The following is a 23,469-nucleotide window of genomic DNA, read 5'->3' as shown; positions in this document are numbered from 1 at the left end:
CCAGCCCCCGCATTTTTGCCAAGTCGGTTTTATATGATTACATTTCCAAATCAGAGAGTTGTTTTGGTCTAGTGTGGTGGTGATGGGGAAATTGCTTTAATGCTCTCTCTTCTACTGAGCAGTGACAGCCGTGTATTTTGAGGTCCTCTTCCCCAAAGCCACAGCTTGGAAGCAGCGAGGTGACAGTGGACACAGTTTGACTTCCCAGCTCTCACAAGAGGCCTCTCGCAGCTCCTCAGCGGGAGTCTGTGGCCAGACACGCATCCAGGTGGGCTCCCTGAGGACAGACCCCTAGAGAGGGCTCCTCTTCACCTCTGACCATCAGGAGATCCTCAGGAGGCTAAACAAAACAAAACAAAAGAATGAGACTCTTAAGTTTATGAAGTCAATTTCATCACGATTGAGACTGCCGTAATATTAATAAAATAAATGAACATTACATAAAGTGTAAAAGATACCTTCAGCCTTGCTCACACCAACTGGTGTCACCTCCTGTGTTTATACCCGCCCTGACACACCCTGGCGTGTCTGCCTGTGTGATGGTTCAACTCTCTACACGTGGGTTTCCCCAGAAAACTGCAGACACTGTCACACCCTCTTTGGGACACAGAATGAAAAAGAAAAGTGCAGCTGGTTTTGAGGCCCAGCGTGTGGTTTCCGCTCTTCCGCTCTCTCTGTTCTCTTGACCTCTGCTTTCTTCTCTTCTGCACCCTTTCACCCTTGCACTGCCTCTTCCCTGCTCCCCTCTTCTTTTCAGTTCCCGGTTTTCCTCTCAGCCCTTGCTGGATGCCTGCTCCCCATCCTGCAGGCCTGTCTGGAGCCGTGGGACTGTGGCGCGCAGGCTGGCAGTGCGCTGCCTCCCACCTATTTGTAGATATCCTCCTGGATAAGAGGAATGGAAACTCAACCACTGCCTGATGAGCTCGTGCCCTTGACTTGAACCCCTGGGGTCACACATTATATATGAAGAAGCATGGCCCTGAGAATCTTAAAACAGAAAAAGTGCATGAAGTATGTTTGATTTTAGTCTCCTAAGGCTCCGAATGATGCTAACTGCTTAAAAGTATACAGACACATACCACAGGGGAAATTCTTATGAAGTCTAGCTTCTGAGTTTATTGCGGCCCTCAGCATTCAGAATTCCAAGCAAGGTCCAGTATAATAAAGCACCAAAGATTTTTAAAGTCACTTTTCTCCCCGGAAGGCCCATGCCCAAGTTATCTCTGCTTGTCCTGTCTTGTCATGAAACTAGAGTTTCAGAAGGGAGTGGCCACATAGAAAACCTGAAGATAATTATCTTTCTATGTCTATAGACTGGGGTGGGTTTGTTTCTTTTTTGCCTTTTATTTACTTTAACTTCCTTTACCAATAAAAATGAAGAGTCAGAATATGCTGAATATTGTGCAGGAGGAGGAAGTGAATGGGCGTTTAGGGAGCAGGGAGCTGCACACCAGTCATCTGGGGTTCAGGGGGTGGTGGCAAGACCAGAGGAGGGAGGGGCTGCAGGGAGCTCTCGGAGTTGGAAACCCGAGGCAGTGACATCGCGAGACTAGTTAAGTGTGACTCTCACAGAGAGCACCTGTAGACTGTGATGATTATTTTAACGGGCCACGGAAAGAACCAAATGATTTTAATAATCGAGAGGGTAGTCTGAGAAAAAGGCACACACACAGCAAAGAGCAGACAGCGTGACCGTTTGCTTTGACACAGAATCTTTGATTTTCTCTAGAAATGCTCAGCTTTCATTTTTCTGAAGTATCTCTTTCTCAGGTCACTTAGTTTTCTGGATCTAAGGTGGAATTTAGAACAATGAACTGCATGCTCTCTGGACACTTGAATTTCATAGGCATGATACTTTAAAAACAGTTAATATATGAGCCATGTTTTTTGCCTTAGGTTACCTCACTAGATGAAAATATATTAATACTGTAGCTGTCAATGCTTTCTTTGGCATCCTTCAGTTTTAAGAGGGGGAACATAGGTGCCCAGGAAAATCTTTCTGCCATTAAGGGGTTCTTAAATGTTGTCAGTAATGCCCTTCTTTCCTTTACTGTTAATTGTAGTAGAAAATAATTATTACTACATGTGGTCTTGTGTGCCCGGCCTTGTTCCAAGCACTTTAAATAAATCAACTCATTTAGTCTTCAAACAACCCAGTAAGATAACTATTATTGTTATCCGCCTTTATGGGTACACTGTATTTTATAAAAGGACCTCTTTCAACTTTTATCACTAGGTTGATGCTGCTCCCAGGGAACCAGTGATGCTCCAGTCCCTTCTCTTCCCTGGCCACACACCCACGATTTTTTATTTAGTCCTCACCCTTGTGACATCACGTGTCCTAGCAAAAGAAAGTTTTTTTTTTTTAATTTTTGCGGCCATGGCCGTGTGACATGTGGGATCTTAGCAAGATTTTCTATGGCTGATGCTCTTCACATGCCCTAGTTACTTTTAAATGAGAATGTATGTGAAAGCAGCTGGCCAACTGCAAAGAGTTTTACAGTTAACTTGAGTTAGTATTGTTTATACAAACTGCGGAAAATACTTTTGGGTTCATGGCACGTTAGAAATTCTCAATAGGTTTTCTTTTCCAGCGTGGTCAAGAGGTTGATGGGATAGTGTGTGTAACTCAGCTTCCTAAGATCCATTTGCTAGTCTATGAAACAAAGATGGAATTCCTTCCAATTTGTAGAAAATACTCACGCTACTGAAAGATGAAACCAAAACGAGCATTTGTTTCATACCACAGTGCAGAGCTCTTCTCTACTCACCTGCTGGCTGACCCTGGCAGGACAAGCCGGGACCTGCCTTTTTTAGGAACAACATCAGAGAAATGTGTCAGCACCGTCTGCCCCAGCGATCGCAGCCTCTGGTCCGGCCAGCAGCGCCTTTCTTAGACGCTTAGTAAGAAATTACTAGTAAGAAATTCCCTTAGTAAGAAATTCCCCGCCGTCACCCAGTTTGTCTCGAAGGTTCTGCAGCCACTGCAGTTTGGAGCCTGTTGCACTGGCTCGTGGAGCTGGCCAGGTCAGATTGGATGCTCCGATATCAGGTTTTATAGTGCTCAGTTATTACTGAGCAAATTAGTATCATGTCCTAATAAAGAGGATGACTAGACTCCTTGAGGAAAATATGCTCTTCAGTTAGGAAATCCTGAACACACTAAAAAGTCATGCTCAAAGCTGTGATGGGGTCCGCGCAGGGGATGCAGATAGAGGCGGTGCGTAGGAAAGGGTAGGTAGGAACGGGCGCATCTAGGTTGCCAGCGAGGAGTGGCTGCAGGGTGCTTTCCTCCCACCTGAGCTGAATTTTTGCGTAAGCGTTGCTGTCTAATCACTAAATTGTGTCCGATTCTGTGACCTCATGGACTGGAGCTCGCCAGGTTCCTCTGTCCATGGGATTCTCCAGGCCAGTCTACTGGAGTGGGCTGCCATTTCCTTGTCCAGGAGATCTTCCAGACCCAGGGATCAAACCCACGTGTCCTACGTTGCAGGGGGCTTCTTTGCCGCTGCATAAGTAGTCAACTTTTAAGGAAAACTACAGTACAGTGAGTTATTTGACCAAAGGAAGAATTGCGTAATCAGTTTTATCTTAAATTTTCTGTTAGTATGTCCCATGTCGCAGCTCCTCAGAGAAAAGTACATGGTTGCTGAAAGACATTTATTAGTTCTGAAAATGTCTACTGAGCCCCAACCTCAGGCTGAGCCCAGGCCAGTTCAGAACAGAGAAACAAATTCACTACAGGGTCCACCCACCCTCAAGACGTACCAACTTGCGTCATTGAAAATGCGCTGCCATGCCCTGGGACACACTCTGTGGGCCATACCTGAGACCTGGCTACGTTTACACAGGCTCGATGGCCCTGGACCTGCCTCAGCTTTCATGCGGGCGTTATCAAGTTGGGTGGTGAGCTTTGGGAAATTCTTTGCTGACTCATTTGACCTGAACCTGAAGAGTGACTTTCTCCTACAATCTCCCTTATTAACAACATTTTAAACTCTGTGATAAATAAGCAGAATTATATGCACATTCCTCCGTTTGTGTGTGTGCTCAGTAGTATCTCTTTGTGACCCCAGAGACTGTAGCCCACCAGGCTGCTATGTCTGTGGGATTTCCCAGGCATGAACACTGGAGTGGGTCGCCATTTCCTCCTCCAGGGGATCCTCCCAACCCAGGGATCAAACTTGCATTTCCTGCATTGGCAGGTGGATTCTTTACCACTATGCCACCTGAGAAGCCACATTCCTCCATATAGAGTAATCTAAAAAGTGTGTTTTGTGTAAGTGGGGAGTGTGAGAAAGACCCCCGCTTCTATCTCAGCCTCCCCTTCCCCTGTCCCTCCTGTCCCCTGCACATCAGCTGAGGGAGCCAGGTGTGGAAGAGCTAGAGGGGGTGGCCTTCAGGTAGCCCCATTTCACCTAACAGCCGGGACACCCTTTGAACCCAGATGGAACAAAAGCCTATTAACAGGACTTCCTGGTGGCGCAGTGAATAAGAATCCGCCTACTAACACAGGGGACATGGATTCGATCCCTGATTCGGGAAGATTGCATGAGCCACATGCCACAGGGCAATAAACCCATGAGCCGCAACTCCTGAGCCCACACTCTGTAGCCGGTCCTCTGCAGCAAGAGAAGCCACCACATGGGAAGTCAGAATCACAACAGGAACGCAGCCCTGCTCAAGGAACCCAGAGAAAGCCTCCACGAAGCCACGGACACCCAGCACAGTCCAAAGCAGAATAAATAGACAATTACAAACAAGAAAAGATCCTAGCAACAAACATTTGTTAAGAAAAGGGAAAACAGCTGAAGGCAGATCCCAGTTCCATCCAGCCTTCAGAACCGGGGGAAATGAAGGTGTGGGAGCTCAGGGGCGATGCCCAGCACCTTGGCTGGCAGAAGAGTGCGCTTCTCCCTCATCCTTGCGGCTTTCCCTGGTGAGGGGCTGCATGAAACCCCATGGCCTGTAGCCCGCCAGGCTCCTCTGTCCATGGGATTCTCCAGGCGAGAGTACTGGAGTGGGTTGCCGTTTCCTTCTCCAGGGGATCTTCCCGACCCAGGCACAGAACCCGTGTCTCTTGCGTTGGCAGGCAGACTTTTTACACGAGAGCCGCCTGGGAAGCCCTGTGTTACAACTTTGGGATGTATCGTTTTCCCCATTCAGGTCGAGGGCCTCTGGACGCAGAGTTAATCTTTGTATTCCTGGAGCGCCCAGAACAGTGCCTGGCGCACAGCAGGTTCAGGAGGACCCTTAAATGAAGAAGCAAATGAAGAGACCACAGCAGGGACCACGCTCTGAAGGCCTGAAGTATATCCCAAGATGAAGATGCTTGATCAGGGCTGCACTGCCGTAGCCACAGCCCCAACGTGGTAGTTCCTTCCAATTCTCGATACCAGAGCCCTCCACACCCCGCCTGAGGGCTTGATCACGGACTTCTCCCCACTTTACCCCTATGCCTTCCTTGTCACCTTGCCACTGGGAGCTCAGGGCCCCACTCTCAAGGATCCCTTCCTCCAGTGCCAGTTGTAGGATTAAACGGAAAAAGGACTTAGTGAAACACTTGGAGAAGACCCCCAATGCAGTTCCTCTCTCCCTCCAAGCCCAAGAGGAGAAATGAGAGTAAGAGCTGCCTACAGGAAGCCCCATGGACAGAGGAGCCTGCCGGATTACAGTCCACGGGGTCGCAAGAGTTGGACACAACTTAGCAACTAAATCAGGCTTCCCTGGTGGCTGAGCTGGCAAAAAATCCACCTGCAATGTGAGAGACCTGAGTTCATTCCCTGGGTTGGGAGGATCTCCTGGAGAAAGGCAAAGGCTACCCACTCCAGTATCCTGTCCTGGAGAATTCCATGGACTGTATAGTCCGTGGGGTCGCAAAGATTCAGACACGATTGAGTGACTTATCACTTTCACTTCACTTTAGCAACTAAATCACCACATGAATTAAGGACCCCAGTCATGGGAAGGCACTGGTGGCCCCTCAGAAGAGGAAGTACCGGCAGCAGAGCCAGCTCCCCTGTCACCGGGGTTCCCGAACCCCTTCGTGGGTGACCAGCTCTGGGTGCAGCAGAGGAAGGTGTGGCCAGATCACGCTGAAGACATAAGAGTCCCAGGAAGGCTCAGCACTCCCACTGGGAGGTGAGCTGTGGGCTGGGCCCTGAGGCCGGCCGGGTGTGGTCACACTGACTCAGATTTCCCAGGTGACAGACTCCGGATCCTGCCCTCCCTGGGTCTCCTTGGTGGGCTGAGTGGAGCAAGTTGTTGTAATTCAGCCTGGAGGGATTACAACATCCTGCCATGATGGGGTGAGGTGCTGCCAACCTGAGATGAGCGCACAGTGTGAGCCAGTGCCAGCAGAGCGGCGACAAGTGTACTCGGGCTTCCAAGCCAGGGGACCCTTCCAAATATCCGTCCCTGAGAACAGCGATTCTGCTCTCCTCAACACTGTAAGAGCCACTGCATTACATTCCCCGTCTTGAAGATGAAGAAAGAGGCATAGAGTTTCTAAGTACCTTGACCAAGGTCATTCATTCATAAACTAGCCTTTGGAATGGTGTCTCCCCAGGCCCAACCCTTTTTTTGATCCTGGAAAGGTGATGGGTACTACATTTGATTTTTGTTTTGAATAGTTGAATTAATTTTGCTCAAGGTATAACTTAGTCCATTTGGGCATGGAAGCCTTGGTCGGGAAGATCCCTTGAAAAGAGAAATGGCAACCCACTGTTGTATTCTTGCCTGGGAAATCCCATGGACAGAGGAGCCTGCAGGCTACAGTCCATAGGGTTGCAAAGAGTCAGACATGGCTGAGTGACTAACACTTCACAGCTTTTGTAGTTGAATCACTGTTCTTGAATATATTGTTTCTTTCTTTTTTTTCTTTTTTCTCTTTGCTTTACAGTTTGGGGCCTTTTTATTGACACGTCCTCAAGCTCACTGACTCTGCTCAGCTGTGTGCAGTCTGTGAACCCATAAGGCATTCTTCACTTCTGACTGTGTTTTTGATTTTGAGCATCTCTTTTTTACTCTTTCCTGGAATTCCCATCTCCCTACTTATATTACCCATCTGTTCTTGCATGCTGTGTAGTTTTTCCACTAGACCTTCAGCACATTTAATCATAGAGATTTTTCTCTGGTTTTTTGGCCACACTGCAAGGCTTCTGGGGCCTTAGTTCCTCGATCAGGGGGCTGAACCCATGCCCTTTCAGTGGAAGTGAGGAGTCCTAACTGCTGGACCACCAGGGAATTACTGATCACAGTTAAAATTCCCAGTCTGATAACCACAACATCCCTGTCATATCTGAATTTACTCTGATACTTGCTCCTTCTTTTCAAACTGTGTGTTTTGCCCTTTAGTATAATTTGTAAACTTTGTGTTGAAAGCCAGACATGATGTACTGGGTAAAAATGAATCTGGTGCTGCTTCCCGAGGCGGTTTATCCTCAGGGTTTGTCCTCTGGTAAAAGGACCATTCTTCCATATCCATCTATATGTCTCTCCAGTCCCAGGGGCATCAGTTTGTCCTGTGTTTGGATAAAACCTCAGTTTTTGTCTCCTGAATGAGGCAGGGCAGTAGGGGGTGGGGGACGCAAACAGACCAGTTCTTCCCTACTGTATGTTTCTTCCCGATGACTCTCCTTTACTAACTCACAGAAAACACTTCATTTCTGGTCACCAAATGTGTGGCTTTTCACCAAGAAATTTTCTGCAATACCACCTGGGTGTTCTACAATTTAACTCACTTCTGACTCTGTCTACCCGGAGATAGCATCAAACCCCACAGGTTAAGGATTCAGTCTCAAAAGACTGGCCCTCTCCCCGGGGTCCCCTGCCCCACTTCAGACCCCAGCTGCAAGCCCAGGTTATCACCTGCTTCTGACCAACAAACTACAGATCAGAGGTTCCAATACCCCCCTCCTCAGGTATGATCAAATTGCAAGAACTCAGGGAAGCTCTTCCTTACGCTTACCAGGTTATTAAAGGATGTGATAAAGGGTACGCATGAATAGCCAGATGAAGAGATACATAGGTCTGGGAGGGTCCCCAGCACAGGAACTTCTGTTCCCTGAAGCTGGGGGCACATCACCCTCCTGATGTGGCTGCGTTCACCATCTTGAAGGCTCTCTGAATACTGTACTTTAGGATTTTTATGGAGGTTTTTTCATGTAGGCATGATCAATTGTCAACTCTATTTTCAGCCCCTTTCCCTTCTCAGGAGGATGGAGGGTGGAGCTGAAAATTCCAAGCTGCTAATTATGCTTTGGTCTTTCTGGTGACCAGCCCCTGTCCAGATGCCCACCCAGAGTCACTTCAATAGAACAAAAGATGCCCCTAGTGCTCTTATCACTTAGGAATTTACAAGGGCTTCGGGAACTCTGTGCCAGGAACCAGAGGCAGAGACCAATATATATTTTCTATTATCTCACGTCCTGTGACCTAATTCTCTGATGGATCTAAAAAGATTGTTGATTTTTGGTTTGTTCATCTTTTTTTCTTATTGTTAGAATATGACTTGGCTGGTTTAAAACTCAACATTCAAAAAACTAAGATCACGGCATCTGGTCCCATCACTTCAGGCAAATAGAAGGGGGAAAAGTGGAAACAGTGACTGATTTTACACTCTTGGGCTCCCAGATCACTGCAGGTGGTGACTGTAGCTATGAAATTAAAAGATGCTTGCTCCTTGGAAGAAAAGCTATGACAAATTTAGACAGTGTATTAAAAAGCAGTGATATCACTTTGCCAACAAAGATCTGTATAGTCAAAGCTATAGTTTTTCCAGTAGTCATGTACAGATGTAAGACGTGGACCATAAAGAAAGCTGAGTGCCAACGAATTGATGCTTTTGAACTGTGGTGTTGGAGAAGACTCTTGAGAGTCCCTTGGACTGCAAAGAGATCAAACCAGTCAATCCTGGAGGAAATCAGCCCTGAATACTCATTGGAAGGACTTCGGCCACCTGATACAGAGAGCTGACTCACTGAAAAAGACCCTGATGCTGGGAAAGACTGAAGGCAAAAGGAGAAGGGGGCAGCAGAGGATCAGATGGTTGGATGGCATTACTGACTCAGCGGACATGGATTTGCGCAAACTCTGGGAGATAGTGAAGGACAGGGAAGCCTGGCACACTGCAGTCCACGAGGTTGCAAAGATTCGGACATAATTTAGCAAGCGAACAACATGAATGTGACTGATAACTTCTAAGACCCTTGCACGGCAAACTAGAAACCAGAATTCCCATTCTTTTACTTTTAATTCATCTGTATCTTTGTGGATTTCTTTACAGTGGATTTCTTTACAGTCACCATGCAGTTGAGTCTTGCTTCTTTCTATCCAACCTGACACTTGCTGCCTTTTAAATGGAGTAGCTCGGTCATAAATGCTTAACGTGATCATTGATAGGTTGGGTTTTAATCTAACATCTCACTGTGTTTTCTATTTGTCCCATATGTTTTTTGTTTGTTGTTTCTTTTTTCCTCTTTTCCTGTCTTGGATAAATTGGATTAACTGATTTTTTTTTTTTCACCCAGTCCCTGCCCTTCAGGAGTTTCAAAGTTAGTGGCAGTGGAGACAGCATTCTCTTACAGGATGTGAGCGCTGCTTACGCACATGCGGTCCCTGGGAAATCTCCGCCAGCACGCACGTCTGTGCACTTCTCTGTGGGTACACTGCACCTCAGTGAGCATCTGATTAAAAAACAAAACATAAAGTAATGGTAGCTTGAAACCCACCCAGTAAAGCAATCACCTAGAGCCAAACAAATAAGAAGTACCCTTGTTTTCTCACACCAGCATTGCTGGCTGGTGACAGAGTGCCCCGAGATGAGATCGCTATCAGTCCTGCCTCACCGTGTCACTCATTATCCTGACATGTGTACACATAGGCTCAGAAAAGACATATTCCCCATTCTGTATTAATTATAGGCGATCCCCAGTCAGTTCCTCTCTTCCCCTGAGACATTTGGAAAGAAGAGACAATAGGATTGCAGAGATGGAAACATACCTGCTCGAACCAGTTGTTAGTTTTCCTTGCCGTTTGCTGGTTCTCCATTTAAATTGGTCTGAGAGTTTAGCTTCTGACCAATTAAAGATCATTTCAGGGACTTTCCCTGGTGGTCCAGCGGCCAAGACGCCACACTCCCAATGCAGAGGGCCTGGAGTCGATCCCTGGCCAGGGAACTAGGCCCCACGTGCCACAACCACGAGCTCGCCTGCTGCAACTAAAGGTCCCCGCTTGCTGCAACCTAGACTTGGTGCAACCAGCACACACACACACATAAATACATAAACGTTAAAAAAATAAAGATCATTTCAGCGCAGTCATTCTACATGCACGCTGCCTTACAGAAGGAAACCTGATCATTGTTCAGAGTGGAGCAAGAGAAAATTAACGTAGAAAATGTCTGTTCTTGACATGAACTCCCCTGGCCCTCAGTGCTAGGGAGGGGGCAAACAGATCCCAGGATGAGCACCGCTTACCTGGGCGCTGCCTTGGGTACGCACGCAGCACAGGCCAGCCCCTCAGCAGTTCCCTGGGCCTCCACCTGTATGCTGCCCTGGGCTTTCCACCCTGTATGCTGGCTGAGAGACTTGCTCAGGTGCACAGATGGGACTGGACTTCTGGCTCTAAGTCAGGATCTGTCCCCCATTCACTGGGAGATGTGACTGATCAGAGGTGAACACACACATGTACAGGGGCATTCTGTAAGTAACCAGAGAGTCTGATCTGGGAAACCCCAAGTTTCTCTACCCATGGGATTTCTCTACTCTCAAATCCAAACATCAAGGGTTTTGATGTTACCAGGGTTCTCTGCTACCCACAGTCAGGAGCAATGTCATCTGAAAATCCTATTCCCACCTCCCGTAAATGCCCTGTAGAGCAGCTGTCACATCTAGGATGCTGTGGAAGTCTGGCCAGGTGTCCTGTGTCCACTCAGGTAACCCTCCAGATATATCACACAACTCTGTTGTCTGGTTTAATCCCCCCAAATTATTCTAAATCCAAGAACGTGATGAATTTCTCCTAAACTTCTGACTGTGAAGAGATTTCTGTTGGCTGAAAGAGAGGAACTCCGTTTCTTAGAGGGAAGTCAGGCCTGGGGCCGGGGGGGCAGGAGGAAGGAGAAGGCAGCCAGCAGGCCTGGACCCTCTCCAGCCTCTCCAGCAGGCACTTTCCCTGTAGCCAACAGGGGTAGCCCATTTGCTTTTCACCTTGCCTTGAACTTCAAGTGCCCTTTGGAGGAGGAAAGGCCCAGTGGAACTTGAGGGATGCATCTGGAGGGGGTGGACAAGCAGAGGTTAGAAGCACTTGTGTTCTGATTAGAAGCACCAGAACTGGCAGTAACCATCAGTGCTGCTGAGAAGCACTTGTCTGGTGTAGGGCTCTGATCTGAGTTGGAATCCGACACAGGGGAGCCCCAGAACTGAGGAGTAGGGACCTGAGGATGGGATGTGTGTTCAGGTCTCTGCTCTGCCACCTGCCTTATCTGGGAATTAATGCTACCATCTGGGCTGCCTAATTCAGAGGGTTGTATGGAGGCAAGGATGAGCTGGGAAGGACCTTTGCAAGGACTGTCAGTGGAGTAAAGATAAATCAGTGTGAGCAAAGGTGATCATGCTGGTGATGATGCTTTTGACCTCCAGCCTGGTGTGAGGAACAGAAAGCTCTGGTAAGACACGTGCACAAAACCGCAGAGAGTAGGGTTGGGAGCCGTGGCAGCCCCAGCTCAGTGTGGCCAACCAGCACGTGGTACTGAGCAGAGTCCAGGGTCAGGAGCCAGGGCTGCTGCCTCGAGGCAAGAATGTGTGCCCCCTCCCTTCTCTCTCCTTCTAGAATCACCAAAACTCTTCAGCTGCAAATAGAATCAGGAAAGCTCCTTGAGGGGAAAGTTTTGTGGGCTGAACCCTATTAATTCTATATTTAAGGTTCCATCCATTCATCATTGTATAACATTTCACAGTTATTTAAGGTTCACGTTCAATTCAGTTCAGTTGCTCAGTTGTGTCCGACTCTTTGCGACCCTATGAACCGCAGCACGCCAGGCCTCCCTATCCATTACCAACTCCTGGAGTCCACCCAAACTCATGTCCATCGAGTCAGTGATGCCATCCAACCATCTCATCCTCTGTCATCCCCTTCTCCTCCTGCCCTCATCAGGGTCTTTTCCAGTGAGTCAGCTCTTTGCATTAGGTGGCCAAAGTATTGGAGTTTCAGCTTCAACATCAGTCTTTCCAATGAACACCCAGGACGGATCTCCTTTAGCATGGATTGGTTGGATCTCCCTGTAGTCCAGGGGACTCTCAAGAGTCTTCTCCAATATCACAGTTCAAAAGCATCAATTGTTTGGTGGTCAGCTTTCTTTATAGTCCAACTCTCACACCCGTACATGACCACTGGGAAAACCATAGCCTTGACTAGATGGACCTTTGTTGGCAAAGTAATGTCTCTGCTTTTTAATATGCTGTCTAGGATGGTCATAACTTTCCTTCCAAGGAGTAAGCATCTTTTAATTTCATGGCTGCAATCACCATCAGCAGTGATTTTAGAGCCCAGAAAAACAAAGTCAGCCACTGTTTCCACTGTTTCCCCATCCATCTGCCATGATGTGATGGGACTGGATGCGTGAGGTTCTTTCAAAAACAGCATGTCAGGAATCCTGTATTATCCCCATTTTACTGGCGAAGAAACTGTGGCTGAGATCCAGTGAATGAACTATGATCACACCACTAGTAACTTGAAGCAACCGTTTCTGGCTTCAAGTCCTGTGTTCCTGTAAATGCTGTTCAGTGAACTACAAACCTAAAGGAAGATGAGAGGGAGGGGAGATGGGAGAGAGAGGAGGGAGAGAGGGGAAGGAGGAGAGAGGGGAAGGAGGAGGGAGGGCGGAGACTAGAAAGGGAAGGAGGTGAGCAGTGAAGCCGGGAAGGAGGAAATAGAGAAGGGAAGAAGGAAAAAGTCGTTTGAGAGAGAGGGGAGTTCGCACAATACACGCTGCTAGAGTGTGGCTCAGTGTGTGAGCAGACAGGTCTACTGCCCCCTGAATCGTCACATGGCAAACCCTCGGCTCTACTCTCCATGGCTGTGGGAACCCCCATCCCATCCCAAAGCGGGTCCAAGCACCTGCAGGACCCGGCACCGCAGACTTACACATCTCAGTCCTTCTTGGCATCGTTGCCCTGAATCCACCTCGCCAACAACTGGCCAGACAGGTCCTGGGCCCCGCGCTGGCCAGACAGGTATGGGGATGCCTCGGAGGACGCCAGTCCTGGCCCCTCTCGCTCAGCCCTCTGAGCCCCGGGCTTTGGGGACGCTTGAAGTCCATGCGGAGCTCAGGTACCGAAGGTCCGAGAGGCAGCCGGGGTCACAGCTACTCAGCACCCCTGAGCGCCGCCCGCACCAGAGCGCGTTTGCATAAAGTTGCTCAGGTGAATCAATGAGTAGATGCAAGTCAATGAAGAAATCAAGAAAGGGAGAGAGCGAGAGAGCCAGAGTTCCTGCGTGCCTACAGCTCACGCGCTCTGTGCGGAGCCCCTCCTGGCAACACGGCGTTTAACGCCCGCGTCCTGCACAATCCAGGCTCTCGCGCTCTCTCCGGACGAAATGCCAGAAATTATTACCGTAGACAACAACCGCAATACCTGTTCTCTCTGCCCTCGCCGTTTTCTCCATCTTGCTGTCGGACTTTGGAATCCTTCCGGACAGCTCTGCGCTCCCCGGCGCCCCAGCATCCTCCTCACCTGGTGCCTGATGGCGTGCACTCTGCTCCGGAACCGCGCACTGAGAGCGCCTGAGGCTGCAGGCGGGGAAGGGGACTCCAGCGGCCGGGAAGGCGGCGCTGTCCTCTAGAGGCTTCTGATCCTGCGGACCATCGTCCTGTCCGGGAGAGGCAGTGCAGTTAGAAAGGGCAGAGTCCTTCCAGGGGTCCTGGGCTGCCGCGCAAATACCCCTGCGGGGATCCCTTCTCTCTCTCCACAACTAGGGCCACCCTTGGCCAGGTACGGCCGTAGCCCCCGGAAGTTCCCGGAGCATTCCGGTCTAGGGATTTTAACTGAGATTTCTGGCAGAGGAGTTCAACAGGGGAAACGGCCTGCTGCTGCTGCTGCTGCTAAGTCGCTTCAGTCGTGTCCAACTCTGTGCGACCCTATAAAGTGTAGCCCACCAGGCTCCCTGTCCCTGGGATTCTCCAGGCAAGAACACTGGAGTGGGTTGCCATTTCCTTTTCCAATGCATAAAAGTGAAAAGTGAAACGGCCTAGGCTTGCCCAAATAGGGAAGTCCACCAACACATTCACTATGCAAATCACCCCCATCCCTCCCGGTCCCCAGTGCTAGCCCGCTCCGCCCGGTACAGAGTTGGAGCCTAGGGTGCTGCCTCTGGGTCCTGGCTGGAGGAGGTAGGGAAACTAGGCAATCCATTCTACGTGTAAAACCCGGGGCATTGTAGACTGAAACTGGGACTTGAAAACGAGAAGTTGCGTTTTTCCTTCCACTTACCAAGTCTTAGCCCTGGCGCCGCTTCTGGAGAGTATGTTGCCCACAGAGGCGCCTGTGAACTCAGTCCCTGCAGGCAGGGACCCTGAAGTCCAGGCTTAGAATCTACTGGCTGCATGTGAGTAGTTATATTAACATCAACCGTCATGTATGTATGGAGTTTCAGCTTTCACACACAGCCCTGTGAGGTCAGTCTTATCCTCCTCCCCATTTTGGACTGGGAGAAGAGCCCTGAGTCATGCATTAAGTAACCCAGAACTGAAGACAGGTCCTGCCTCCAGACCCAAACCCATGGTCCCCTCTCCCAGTGCCAGTGCCTTCCGGGTCACCTCGGCGGAGCCCGGCAGGATGGCTGCTCAGTAAATACACAGTGGATCCGATTCCAGGATAGGATTCCTCGTGATTCCCTGTTTTATACAGTAGTGTGTGTCTGAGCCCTGTCTGCTCACTCATTTATTCACCCACTTATTCGGCCTTTCCTGACCACCTACTGTGTGCCGTTGCTCAAGTGAGGAACAGCCCTATTCACACGATAAAGCAGGATGAGGAGCTGTCCTTCAAGCAGGGCTTCCCATGCCCAGTGGAGAGAGCCCTGAGCTTCCAGCCTGCAAGCCTTCCAGAGGAGGGCAGGCCCAGTCTAGTCTGGGGAGGTGGGGGAAGAGGTGGGGGTGGGGGATCAGGAGGAGGGGAACCCCAGAGCCCCGGTTGTGCCAAAGTCTAGGATGGTCAGACAGCAGGGGTGGAGGGACAGAAGGACTCTGCTCTGAGGGAGCTGGAGGCTGAGAGGCCCGAGACCAGGCTGGGGTGGGGGTAAAGGTATAGAGAGACAGCAGTGGCCAGGGTGAAGGAGAGAACCGAGGCTGCGGGCGGCGCTCTCTGAAGAGCCAGGGAACTGCTGAGCGTCGAGGGGACCCTCCAGTGGGGGCCGCAGAGAACCCGAAACGGGATCCAGCCCCCCCTGCAGTCTCTCTGGCTGCCCAAGTCGGCCGGGGGTGGGCGGCGAGACTGTCGCCGCCCAGGTCATTTACAAAAGCACGAAGTGTGTTCTGTCAAGAAGAGTGCACAGGCCGGGTGTCACTCGTGCCCGGCCATTCCCAGCGAAACCTGGTTGGCCTCTATTCTTCGTAGGATTCCACGCACGGGAGGAGCTGGCGGAACCTGGCCCCGGGAGGCCGCGGCCAGTCGGGACGAGGGGCTGGAGTCCGGCTCCCGCTCCCGGGCCCCGCGATCTCCGGCGGCTCCCTCCTCCCGGCCGGAGGCACCTGCGCTGTGAGCTAGCGGGCCTCGGGGCGGCCTCGGGGCTCCGGGGCTCTGATCCCCGGGAACCACCTGGGAGGCGGGAGGCGGGCCAGGGGCGGGCGCACGCTGGGCAAGCGGCCCGCCTCCCGCCTCTCCTCCCGGCAGGTCGGAGCGGGGACGCGGCGGCCCGGGACGCAGCGGGGGCCCGCGCCGTGAAGGAGGGAGGGGCCGCGCCGCCTTCGAGAGTCATTGGAGGACGCGGCCTCTCGAAGCTGATAAATAAGGGGCCGGGCGCGGCTGCCGGCCAAGTTGGACGCCGCAACCGGTGCGAGGGCCAGGTCAGCGCCGGCCCGACGACGCGAAGCGAGGCGACCCCCGTGCGGCCATGGCCTCGCTGCTAGGAACTTACCCGTGGCCCGAGGGCCTCGAGTGCCCTGCCCTGGAAGCCGAGCTGTCGGACGGGCTGTCGCCGCCGGCCGCCCCCCGCCCGCCGGGGGACAAGGGCTCGGAGAGCCGTATCCGGCGGCCCATGAACGCCTTCATGGTGTGGGCCAAGGACGAGAGGAAACGTCTGGCGGTGCAGAACCCGGACCTGCACAACGCCGAGCTCAGCAAGATGCTGGGTGAGTGAGCGGGCGGGGCGCGGCCCGAAGTCGGCGGGCGGGGGTCTGGCGGCTGGAGGCCGGGCGGGTGTAGTGAGGGCGCGCGGGGCGAGGGTGGGACAGACTCGGCGTGGGGGACGCACCGTGCCCGCGAGGTCGGGCATCTGGGCGAGCGTGGGTGTGCGCGCGGGAACTGGGATTCCGAGCAGGGACGCGTGGACCAGGCCCACAGTGAACTGGCACGGCCAGCCGGGGTGGCCGGGGAGGCCCACTGGAAGGGACGGGAGCCGAGTTAGGGGCCCTGGGGCACGGGCGGGTCTGAGCTGCGGCCTGGCGCGCACGGACAGGTCGGGTGTAAGGGAGCAGGAAAACCCATCATCCGCTGAACTTCACCACGGGCACAGTCACGGGAGGTCGTACCTCTCATTAACGAATATTCGTGAAGAGAGACCTGGCGGTGGCGCATTCCTGCTTTACCTTAATTATCGAGCCAACAGCAAAATGGGCTTGATTCAAGCCGCTCTCCCAGTCGCAGGAGTTTAGAAAATTTGATTCGGATGCTTAGGACGGCCTGTGCGGGTATGTCCGAGAACCCGGCCAGTTCTGGGGCTGCCCTGCGGTCCCAGCCCGGACGCCGGGCTGGGGACAAGTCAGGCCAATAGAGAAAGGATGTTCTGGAGGTCGGGGGCTTCTTCCGTCTCCACTGTCGGAAGCTGGGCACTGTATCAGCTCCAGCCAACGCCTAACCTCTTTGCCCTTCGTGGTAGTTTTTATTCATTTTGACAGATGGGAACCTTTCAAAGCACTTTGTGTGCCCAGCAGGCGCCAGGCCCTGTAAAAAAGGACAGTGTGTGGTCACCCGAGGCTGGCCCTGCCCCCAGCAACCCCACCCGGCCCATCTTGGAGCCTTTTCTTTTTCCTTTTTCCGCTGGAGCTTGGGGCTTCTTCCCCAAATCGGTAGAATGAGGCCTGACACCCCTCTTTGTGCTGTCTAAAGCCACAGGCCCTCTGGCAGAAAAGGTCCTCTTGCAGTTTGATTGCCCTTTCAAAGCAGCTGATAGAGTGCTGGTTTCAAAGAGCCTCCCACCCTCTGCCCAGCCCCGTGGCTAGCTGTTCCCATGACGAGTTAGTGGGCCAGTGTGTCTTAGCGAGCCCTGTCCCAGATAAAAAATACTTAAAATCATACTTTATAATGTGTTGGCATAAAGACAAATATATTAAGATATATAATAATAAAACAGTTTCTTCAAGCAGAAAGTTTATATTTTTCTTGAGATTTCTAAAGCAATGAAAACACTGTTTTTCAGTGAGCCCCTAAATGTAATTTTTTGGTGTGAGCTAGGTGCTATGCCTGTTGCCCAAGCACAGCTCTTGTGACGAGGATAGAGCAGGCCCAGCCCAAGGTGGGAGAACTCAGTTTGGAGAGCCTTGGCAGGATTGGGGCTGCCTGCTCCCAGGGAAAGGACAGGCAAAGGGCCTTGGGTGACAGATGCCTCCTGTGAGCTGACTCCTATTGGTAGTTGGCACTTAGGATTCTAGAGGTCACAGTGCAATGTGCAGGAAAGATACAGATTCCTTCCTGCTTAGCCACACAGCCCCTGTCACTAGGCAAAGGAAACTGACCTAGTGTTGCTTTGAAAAATATGGATTTTCTACACCTGCTGGAGCGGAGGGGGCAGCAGGATGATCTGTTTCCATCCCAAGCCCGTGATCTTGCCCAGCCCTTTCCTTTCTGACTTAGGAAAGGGAAAGGGCTGAATGCAAGAGTGCAGGCTTTTCTGGCTCTAGCTCTCCAGTCTTGGACTCTAAAAACTTCACACAGCAGCACTCATGTCTGTTATGAGTGAGAAAGCAGGTAAAGACAGTTATACATTTAGTGGTTTTTAAAATGAACCTATATTTTACGAATACTACAATCTCTCGGTACACTCAGAAACTTTGAGTCACATTTTATATTCAGTCCACAGTCAGGGTTGTGGGTGTGTCTGGGTCTTGGGCCTCTTGCCACAACTTGTGGCCTTAACCACAGGCTGGAAACTAATGGCCAGCTCCAAACCTGGAGTTCCTGACAGTGCTCGCTTCGGCAGCACATATACTAAAATTGGAGTTCCTGACACTTTTAAAGTTGTCTTTTCAAGGGAGAGCTAACCGTATTAATTGACAGCTTCACTGAAATAGTGTTATATACTTTCATCCAAACGGTACTGGATGATCACCTTCCTCCAGCCCACTCTGTGTATCTGACACCCAGGGCCAGCCAGCACCCCCATGAAGGGCAGCCACACACATCGCTCTGGACTTGGCCCTGTGCCGAGGGCTCTGGGTGGGAGATGCAGCCCCTTTCCTTCCAAGATTTGGGGCAGGGGGCTGCCCTCTGGGCTAGTTTGTCTCAAACTTCAGGATACAGTAGAGTCATAGGGGAACTTAAGTTCCCAAGCGTACCCTAGGAGGTAACCATCTAAGGTGTCCAGAAGTGACCTTTAGAAAACCTGCAGCCGGATGGGCAATGTGCTCTAAGAAAGAAAGAGACACTAATTACGCAATAACACACAAGTGAAAAGGATGAATGGAAAATGCACACGAGAGCAGCATTTGTGCACCAGTGGCACACGAGTGTGGGATGCTTCTTCAGAAGAGCGTTTTGGGGAGCATCACAGTATGTTTTTTACTGCAGGGAGAACAAAGATCCAGGGAAGGTAAGGGGGTTACTTCTGTGCGGAGGGTCAGTGACTGATAAGGTGCCCTCTCCCATCGCCACAGCAGACAGTTAGAAGCCACAGCGTGTGCGTGTGCGTGCGTGTGCGTGTGCGTGCGTGCGCGTGCGTGTGTGTGCGTGTGGCATGAAGGTTCTGTTTGACCTTCAGATGTAAGGGCTAATCCTCTGTTGCCATAAGTGAGATCCTGTAATTTGCATCTTGTAATTCTACCTCCATCTGTGAAGCTGTTGACTGATCCTGAGTACCCCCACAAGAAAGCCTGTGCTAGATGTGTGCCACAAATAAATAACATAGTGTCACTTCCTGAAGGGCATCGATACTCTAGGAAGGCAGAGTTTTCATTAGGATGCACAAATGATAAGAACTGGCCCTCAGAATGTGAAAGGGAGCCCAAATCAATGTTGTAGTCTACGTATTTTTGTCCTGTGGGTGGCACTGGGTCAGGTGGACCCTTCCCTGAGAATCTCACACTGTTCGTACATTCCTGTTGTCTGGTGGCTTTGACAGGAGAGGTGCCATGATCGTGTGTGTGTCTTTTGCATGCGTGCCTTGAAGCATGCAAGTGGGAGAGGTTGGTTTGGCCTTACTGCACGTGCAGGATGTGGGCTGAGAAGAGGGTGCCGAGGGTGGGGCGCCTTGTGTGAAGAGGGGGCACTGGGGTGGGGGTGGGGGACAGGGGACCCGAGGCAGCAGGTGTGTGTGATGCTCGGCGGCCCCAGTCGAGACAGGTGCACCTGGCGCCCCGAGCTGAGCTGCGCAGAGGCTGACTCGGCCTTGTCTGACTTGTGCGAGCAGGAAAGTCGTGGAAGGCGCTGACGCTGTCCCAGAAGAGGCCCTACGTGGACGAGGCGGAGCGGCTGCGGCTGCAGCACATGCAGGACTACCCCAACTACAAGTACCGGCCGCGCAGGAAGAAGCAGGCCAAGCGCCTGTGCAAGCGCGTGGACCCCGGCTTCCTGCTCAGCTCGCTCTCCCGCGACCAGAACTCCCTGCCGGAGAAGCGGGGCGGCGGCCGAGGGGCGCCGGGGGAGAAGGAGGACCGGGGTGAGTACTCTCCGGGCTCTGCGCTGCCCAGCCTGCGGGGCTGCTTCCACGACGGTCCGGCCGGCGGCGGCAGCGGCGGCGGCGGCACCCCGGGCAGCGTGGACGCGTACCCCTACGGGCTGCCCACGCCGCCGGAGATGTCACCCTTGGACGTGCTGGAGCCGGAGCAGGCCTTCTTCTCCTCCGCGTGCCAGGAGGACCGCGCGCACTCCCGCCGCGTCGCCCACCTGCCCGGGCCCCCCTACTCCCCGGAGTACGCCCCCAGCCCCCTCCACTGCGGCCACGCCCTGGGCTCCCTGGCCCTCGGCCAGTCCTCGGGCGTCTCTCTGATGTCCACCGTGCCTGGCTGCCCCCCGTCTCCGGCCTACTACTCCCAGGCCGCCTACCCGCCTCTCCGCTCCAACCTGCACGCCCACCTCGGCCAGCTCTCCCCGCCTCCCGAGCATCCCGGCTTCGACGCCCTGGATCAGCTGAGCCAGGTGGAACTCCTGGGGGACATGGATCGCAATGAGTTCGACCAGTACTTGAACACTCCGGGCCACCCAGACTCTGGGGCCCTCAGCGGGCAGGGCGCGGTCTCTCAGGTGACACCGACGGGCCCCACAGAAACCAGCCTCATTTCCGTGCTGGCGGACGCCACGGCCACGTACTACAACAGCTACAGCGTGTCGTAGAGCCCGGCGGCCCGTCCGGCCCGGCCCCGCGCCGCCGGCCCCTCCCGCGCCGAGCGCGGCGCCCCGCGGCGGGCGCGCACGTGCAGGGGCCGCGCGGCGGCCGGCTCCGCGGCTCCGCGGCTCCGGGGCCCCTCCCCGCCCCTGCCCCGCCGCCCCGCCCCGCCGCGCCGGCGTTCTGAGTATCTTCCTTCAAAAGAGTTCCCATTGGCTCCACCCCGGGAATCAGGCGCGGTCGTTGCTGAGGACGCTATTTCCCGGTAGAGTTTTCACTGACCTCTCCTCCCAGTCTTCAATCCGGAAACAAAGTCGGGAAAAGCCCAGCAGCATTCGCATCCCCGCCGCTTCTGACACAGCCGCAGGGCTCCTGCCGTCCTGGCCTTTGGTCTTCCAGGTGAGGAGAGCCCTGGGCTAAGATTCGGGGGACTGGCGGGCCAATCCCCGTTCTGTCTCCGGGGGCTGGGGAGACCTGACTCCCCTCGCCTCCCCCTCCAGCCCATCCCCCCATCTGCGGAGTGAGGGACAGAGTCCGTATCTTAGGTACCCTCCGCTCCAGGGTTTTCCGATTTAGGATTCTCTCCAAAGGAAGCTGAAGCTGGCCTCCGCGAGCTCATTCGTGTGCAACCTGGTGAGGATCCCGCGCACTGCCCAAGGCCCAAGGACGCAAGGCTGCTGCACTTGGTCACCATCTTCCAGTATAAATGGTCCTAGTCTTCCGAAAGGACCCTTTAAGAGTTTGAGAAAAAAAACACTCATCGTGATTTGGGGAATTAACGCCGGGGTTAACTGCATCACTGACAACGAAACTGAATTCAAGCTGCTTTTTTTTTAAAACATACCTTTTTTTTTTTTAAAGACAAGTTCTTTGATAGCTCAGTTGGTAATGAATCTGCCTGCAATGCAGGAGACCCTGGTTTGATTTCTGGGTCAGGAAGATCTGCTGGAGAAGGGATAGACTACCCACTCCAGTGTGTTTGGACAGCTGGTAAAGAATCCACCTGCAATGTGGAAGACCTGGGTTCGATCCTCGGGTTGGGAAGATACCCTGGAGAAGGGAAAGGCTACCCACTCCAGTTTCTGGCCTGGAGAATTTCATAGACTGTATAGTCCATGGGGTCGCAAAGAGTCAGACAGGACTGAGTGACTTTCACTTTCTTTTCACTTTCATACATTTCAAAAGAAAATACATGCCTGAATATTTACAGTGTGCATGAGACACACACAACATACACACCTTCATGCTCAGCCTGAATCAGATACCGTTTGCTGACCTTGGCAACTTCTTGTCAGCCTTCCGTTCCTAATGACCCAAAGAGCAGGGAGCTGGAAAGAGTTTCAGCACCGTAGCATCAGTTTCTTTCAATCTGAATGTGCTGATTTATTAAGCAAAATTTCACCATGCTCTGCCTTCTGCAGATGCAAAAAGATCTTCCTTTCCTCTGTTCCCATCTTCCTTTCCTGGACTTTCCTTTTTCTCTTCTTTTCTGTTCTTTCTCCACCCCTGAATTGGCCACTGATTCAAAGATCCCTTGACTTAAAAATTCCAGGCATGATTCCTATGGCAGAAATGAGATTTTGTTCTCCTCACCAGCCCTCTGGTTCTTCAGGTAACATCTTCAGCCAACACATCAAAGAAACTTCGCTTTATTATACTTACTTCCCAAAGAATAGAAATGCACTGTGATTCAGAAAATATTTCTGAGCCCTGACCCCATCCCAAAAACATTTCCATCCTTCCTCCAAGTCTCCATTGAAGGAACATACCTATCAGACATAAAAGACAGTTGTCTTATGATTTCAGCATTTTATTGCCTGTATGAAATATGTAAGTGTTTTTATATATTCTCCTATTATTTTCACCTTATATTTTGTATTGTTGAAACTCCTTTTTTTTTCCTTCCAAGGAATTCTCTTGTAAAATCACTTATAAGATATGATTAATCTTTATGCTATTACTGTATGTGACTTTTGGTAATAAATAATAAACCATGGACAATATGACTGGTGCAGTCCAGAATGTGTATTAATAATCTTATAAAACAGTATCACAGACATTAAGCTAAACTGTTCCATTTTCTGTAGGAACTATATATGCTTTGGAATGGTTGTAGATATTGGTTTGCCTAAAATATTTAATTTAAATAAACATTTTTGTACCACGACCATTCTGTCATTTGAAATACAGTTTGGTGAAGGAAAAAGTTTCCAAGTGAGGCGTAGATATTATGCCAGTTCTCCTTCCAGTGTTGGTCAAAATGTTCTCTCCATCATCTTTTTCATTTTAAAAAACTTGTCTTGTTGGAGTGGTTGATTGGTTGATGTTATGAATTACGGTAGAGATAAACCCTAATTTTACACCTTAGAAACAGTGTCATTCTTCTTGATATTGAAAGAAAAGACAAATTCACAGCCTAGTTGCAAAACAATTTTCTCCTCAGAAAGGATGACTTCACACTTGTAAGGTGGAATGCAGTGGTTGTCAGACTGTCTCAAGATGGAAAGTGGGGCCCAAGTATTTGCTTCCTTAAGGCTTCCTTAAGGGGAAACTCCATTTTCCCCTTCTTTTTGAAATCATCTTTTGAAGACTATTTAGATTGTCCTCTCCTATGCATCTAGGGATGTGGTCTTACAAGAATCATGTGCTCTCCAAGCTCCCTGGAATGTTGCAGAGAAAACAGGGCAACACAAGGGTGGGTAATTAAAGGAT

General features: G+C 51.4%; 1 protein-coding gene and 2 long non-coding RNA genes across 3 annotated transcripts; 2 read left to right on the top strand and 1 right to left on the bottom strand.

Annotated features, from left to right (window-relative positions):
• Positions 1-74: 74 nt before the first annotated feature.
• LOC114113031 (uncharacterized) lies at positions 75-14,235 on the bottom strand. The gene is made up of 3 exons (XR_003588147.3): positions 10,003-14,235; positions 9,586-9,686; positions 75-340 (listed from the first exon to the last, which is right to left on the bottom strand). It is a non-coding gene; the product is annotated as an uncharacterized LOC114113031 (long non-coding RNA).
• A 1,799-nt stretch (positions 14,236-16,034) lies between these two features.
• SOX7 (SRY-box transcription factor 7) lies at positions 16,035-20,833 on the top strand. The gene is made up of 2 exons (XM_027964612.3): positions 16,035-16,351; positions 19,843-20,833. The coding sequence occupies exons 1-2, from the start codon at positions 16,114-16,116 to the stop codon at positions 20,763-20,765; spliced, it is 1,161 nt and encodes a 386-aa protein (XP_027820413.2). The 5' UTR covers positions 16,035-16,113; the 3' UTR covers positions 20,766-20,833.
• A 223-nt stretch (positions 20,834-21,056) lies between these two features.
• On the top strand, positions 21,057-22,924 carry LOC105608537 (uncharacterized). The gene is made up of 2 exons (XR_001029989.4): positions 21,057-21,156; positions 21,319-22,924. It is a non-coding gene; the product is annotated as an uncharacterized LOC105608537 (long non-coding RNA).
• The last annotated feature ends 545 nt before the right edge of the window (positions 22,925-23,469 follow it).

The sequence above is a fragment of the Ovis aries genome, chromosome 2, assembly GCF_016772045.2.
Source record: "Ovis aries strain OAR_USU_Benz2616 breed Rambouillet chromosome 2, ARS-UI_Ramb_v3.0, whole genome shotgun sequence".
NCBI lineage: Eukaryota > Metazoa > Chordata > Mammalia > Artiodactyla > Bovidae > Ovis > Ovis aries.
This window is presented reverse-complemented; position numbering and strand designations above follow the sequence as displayed.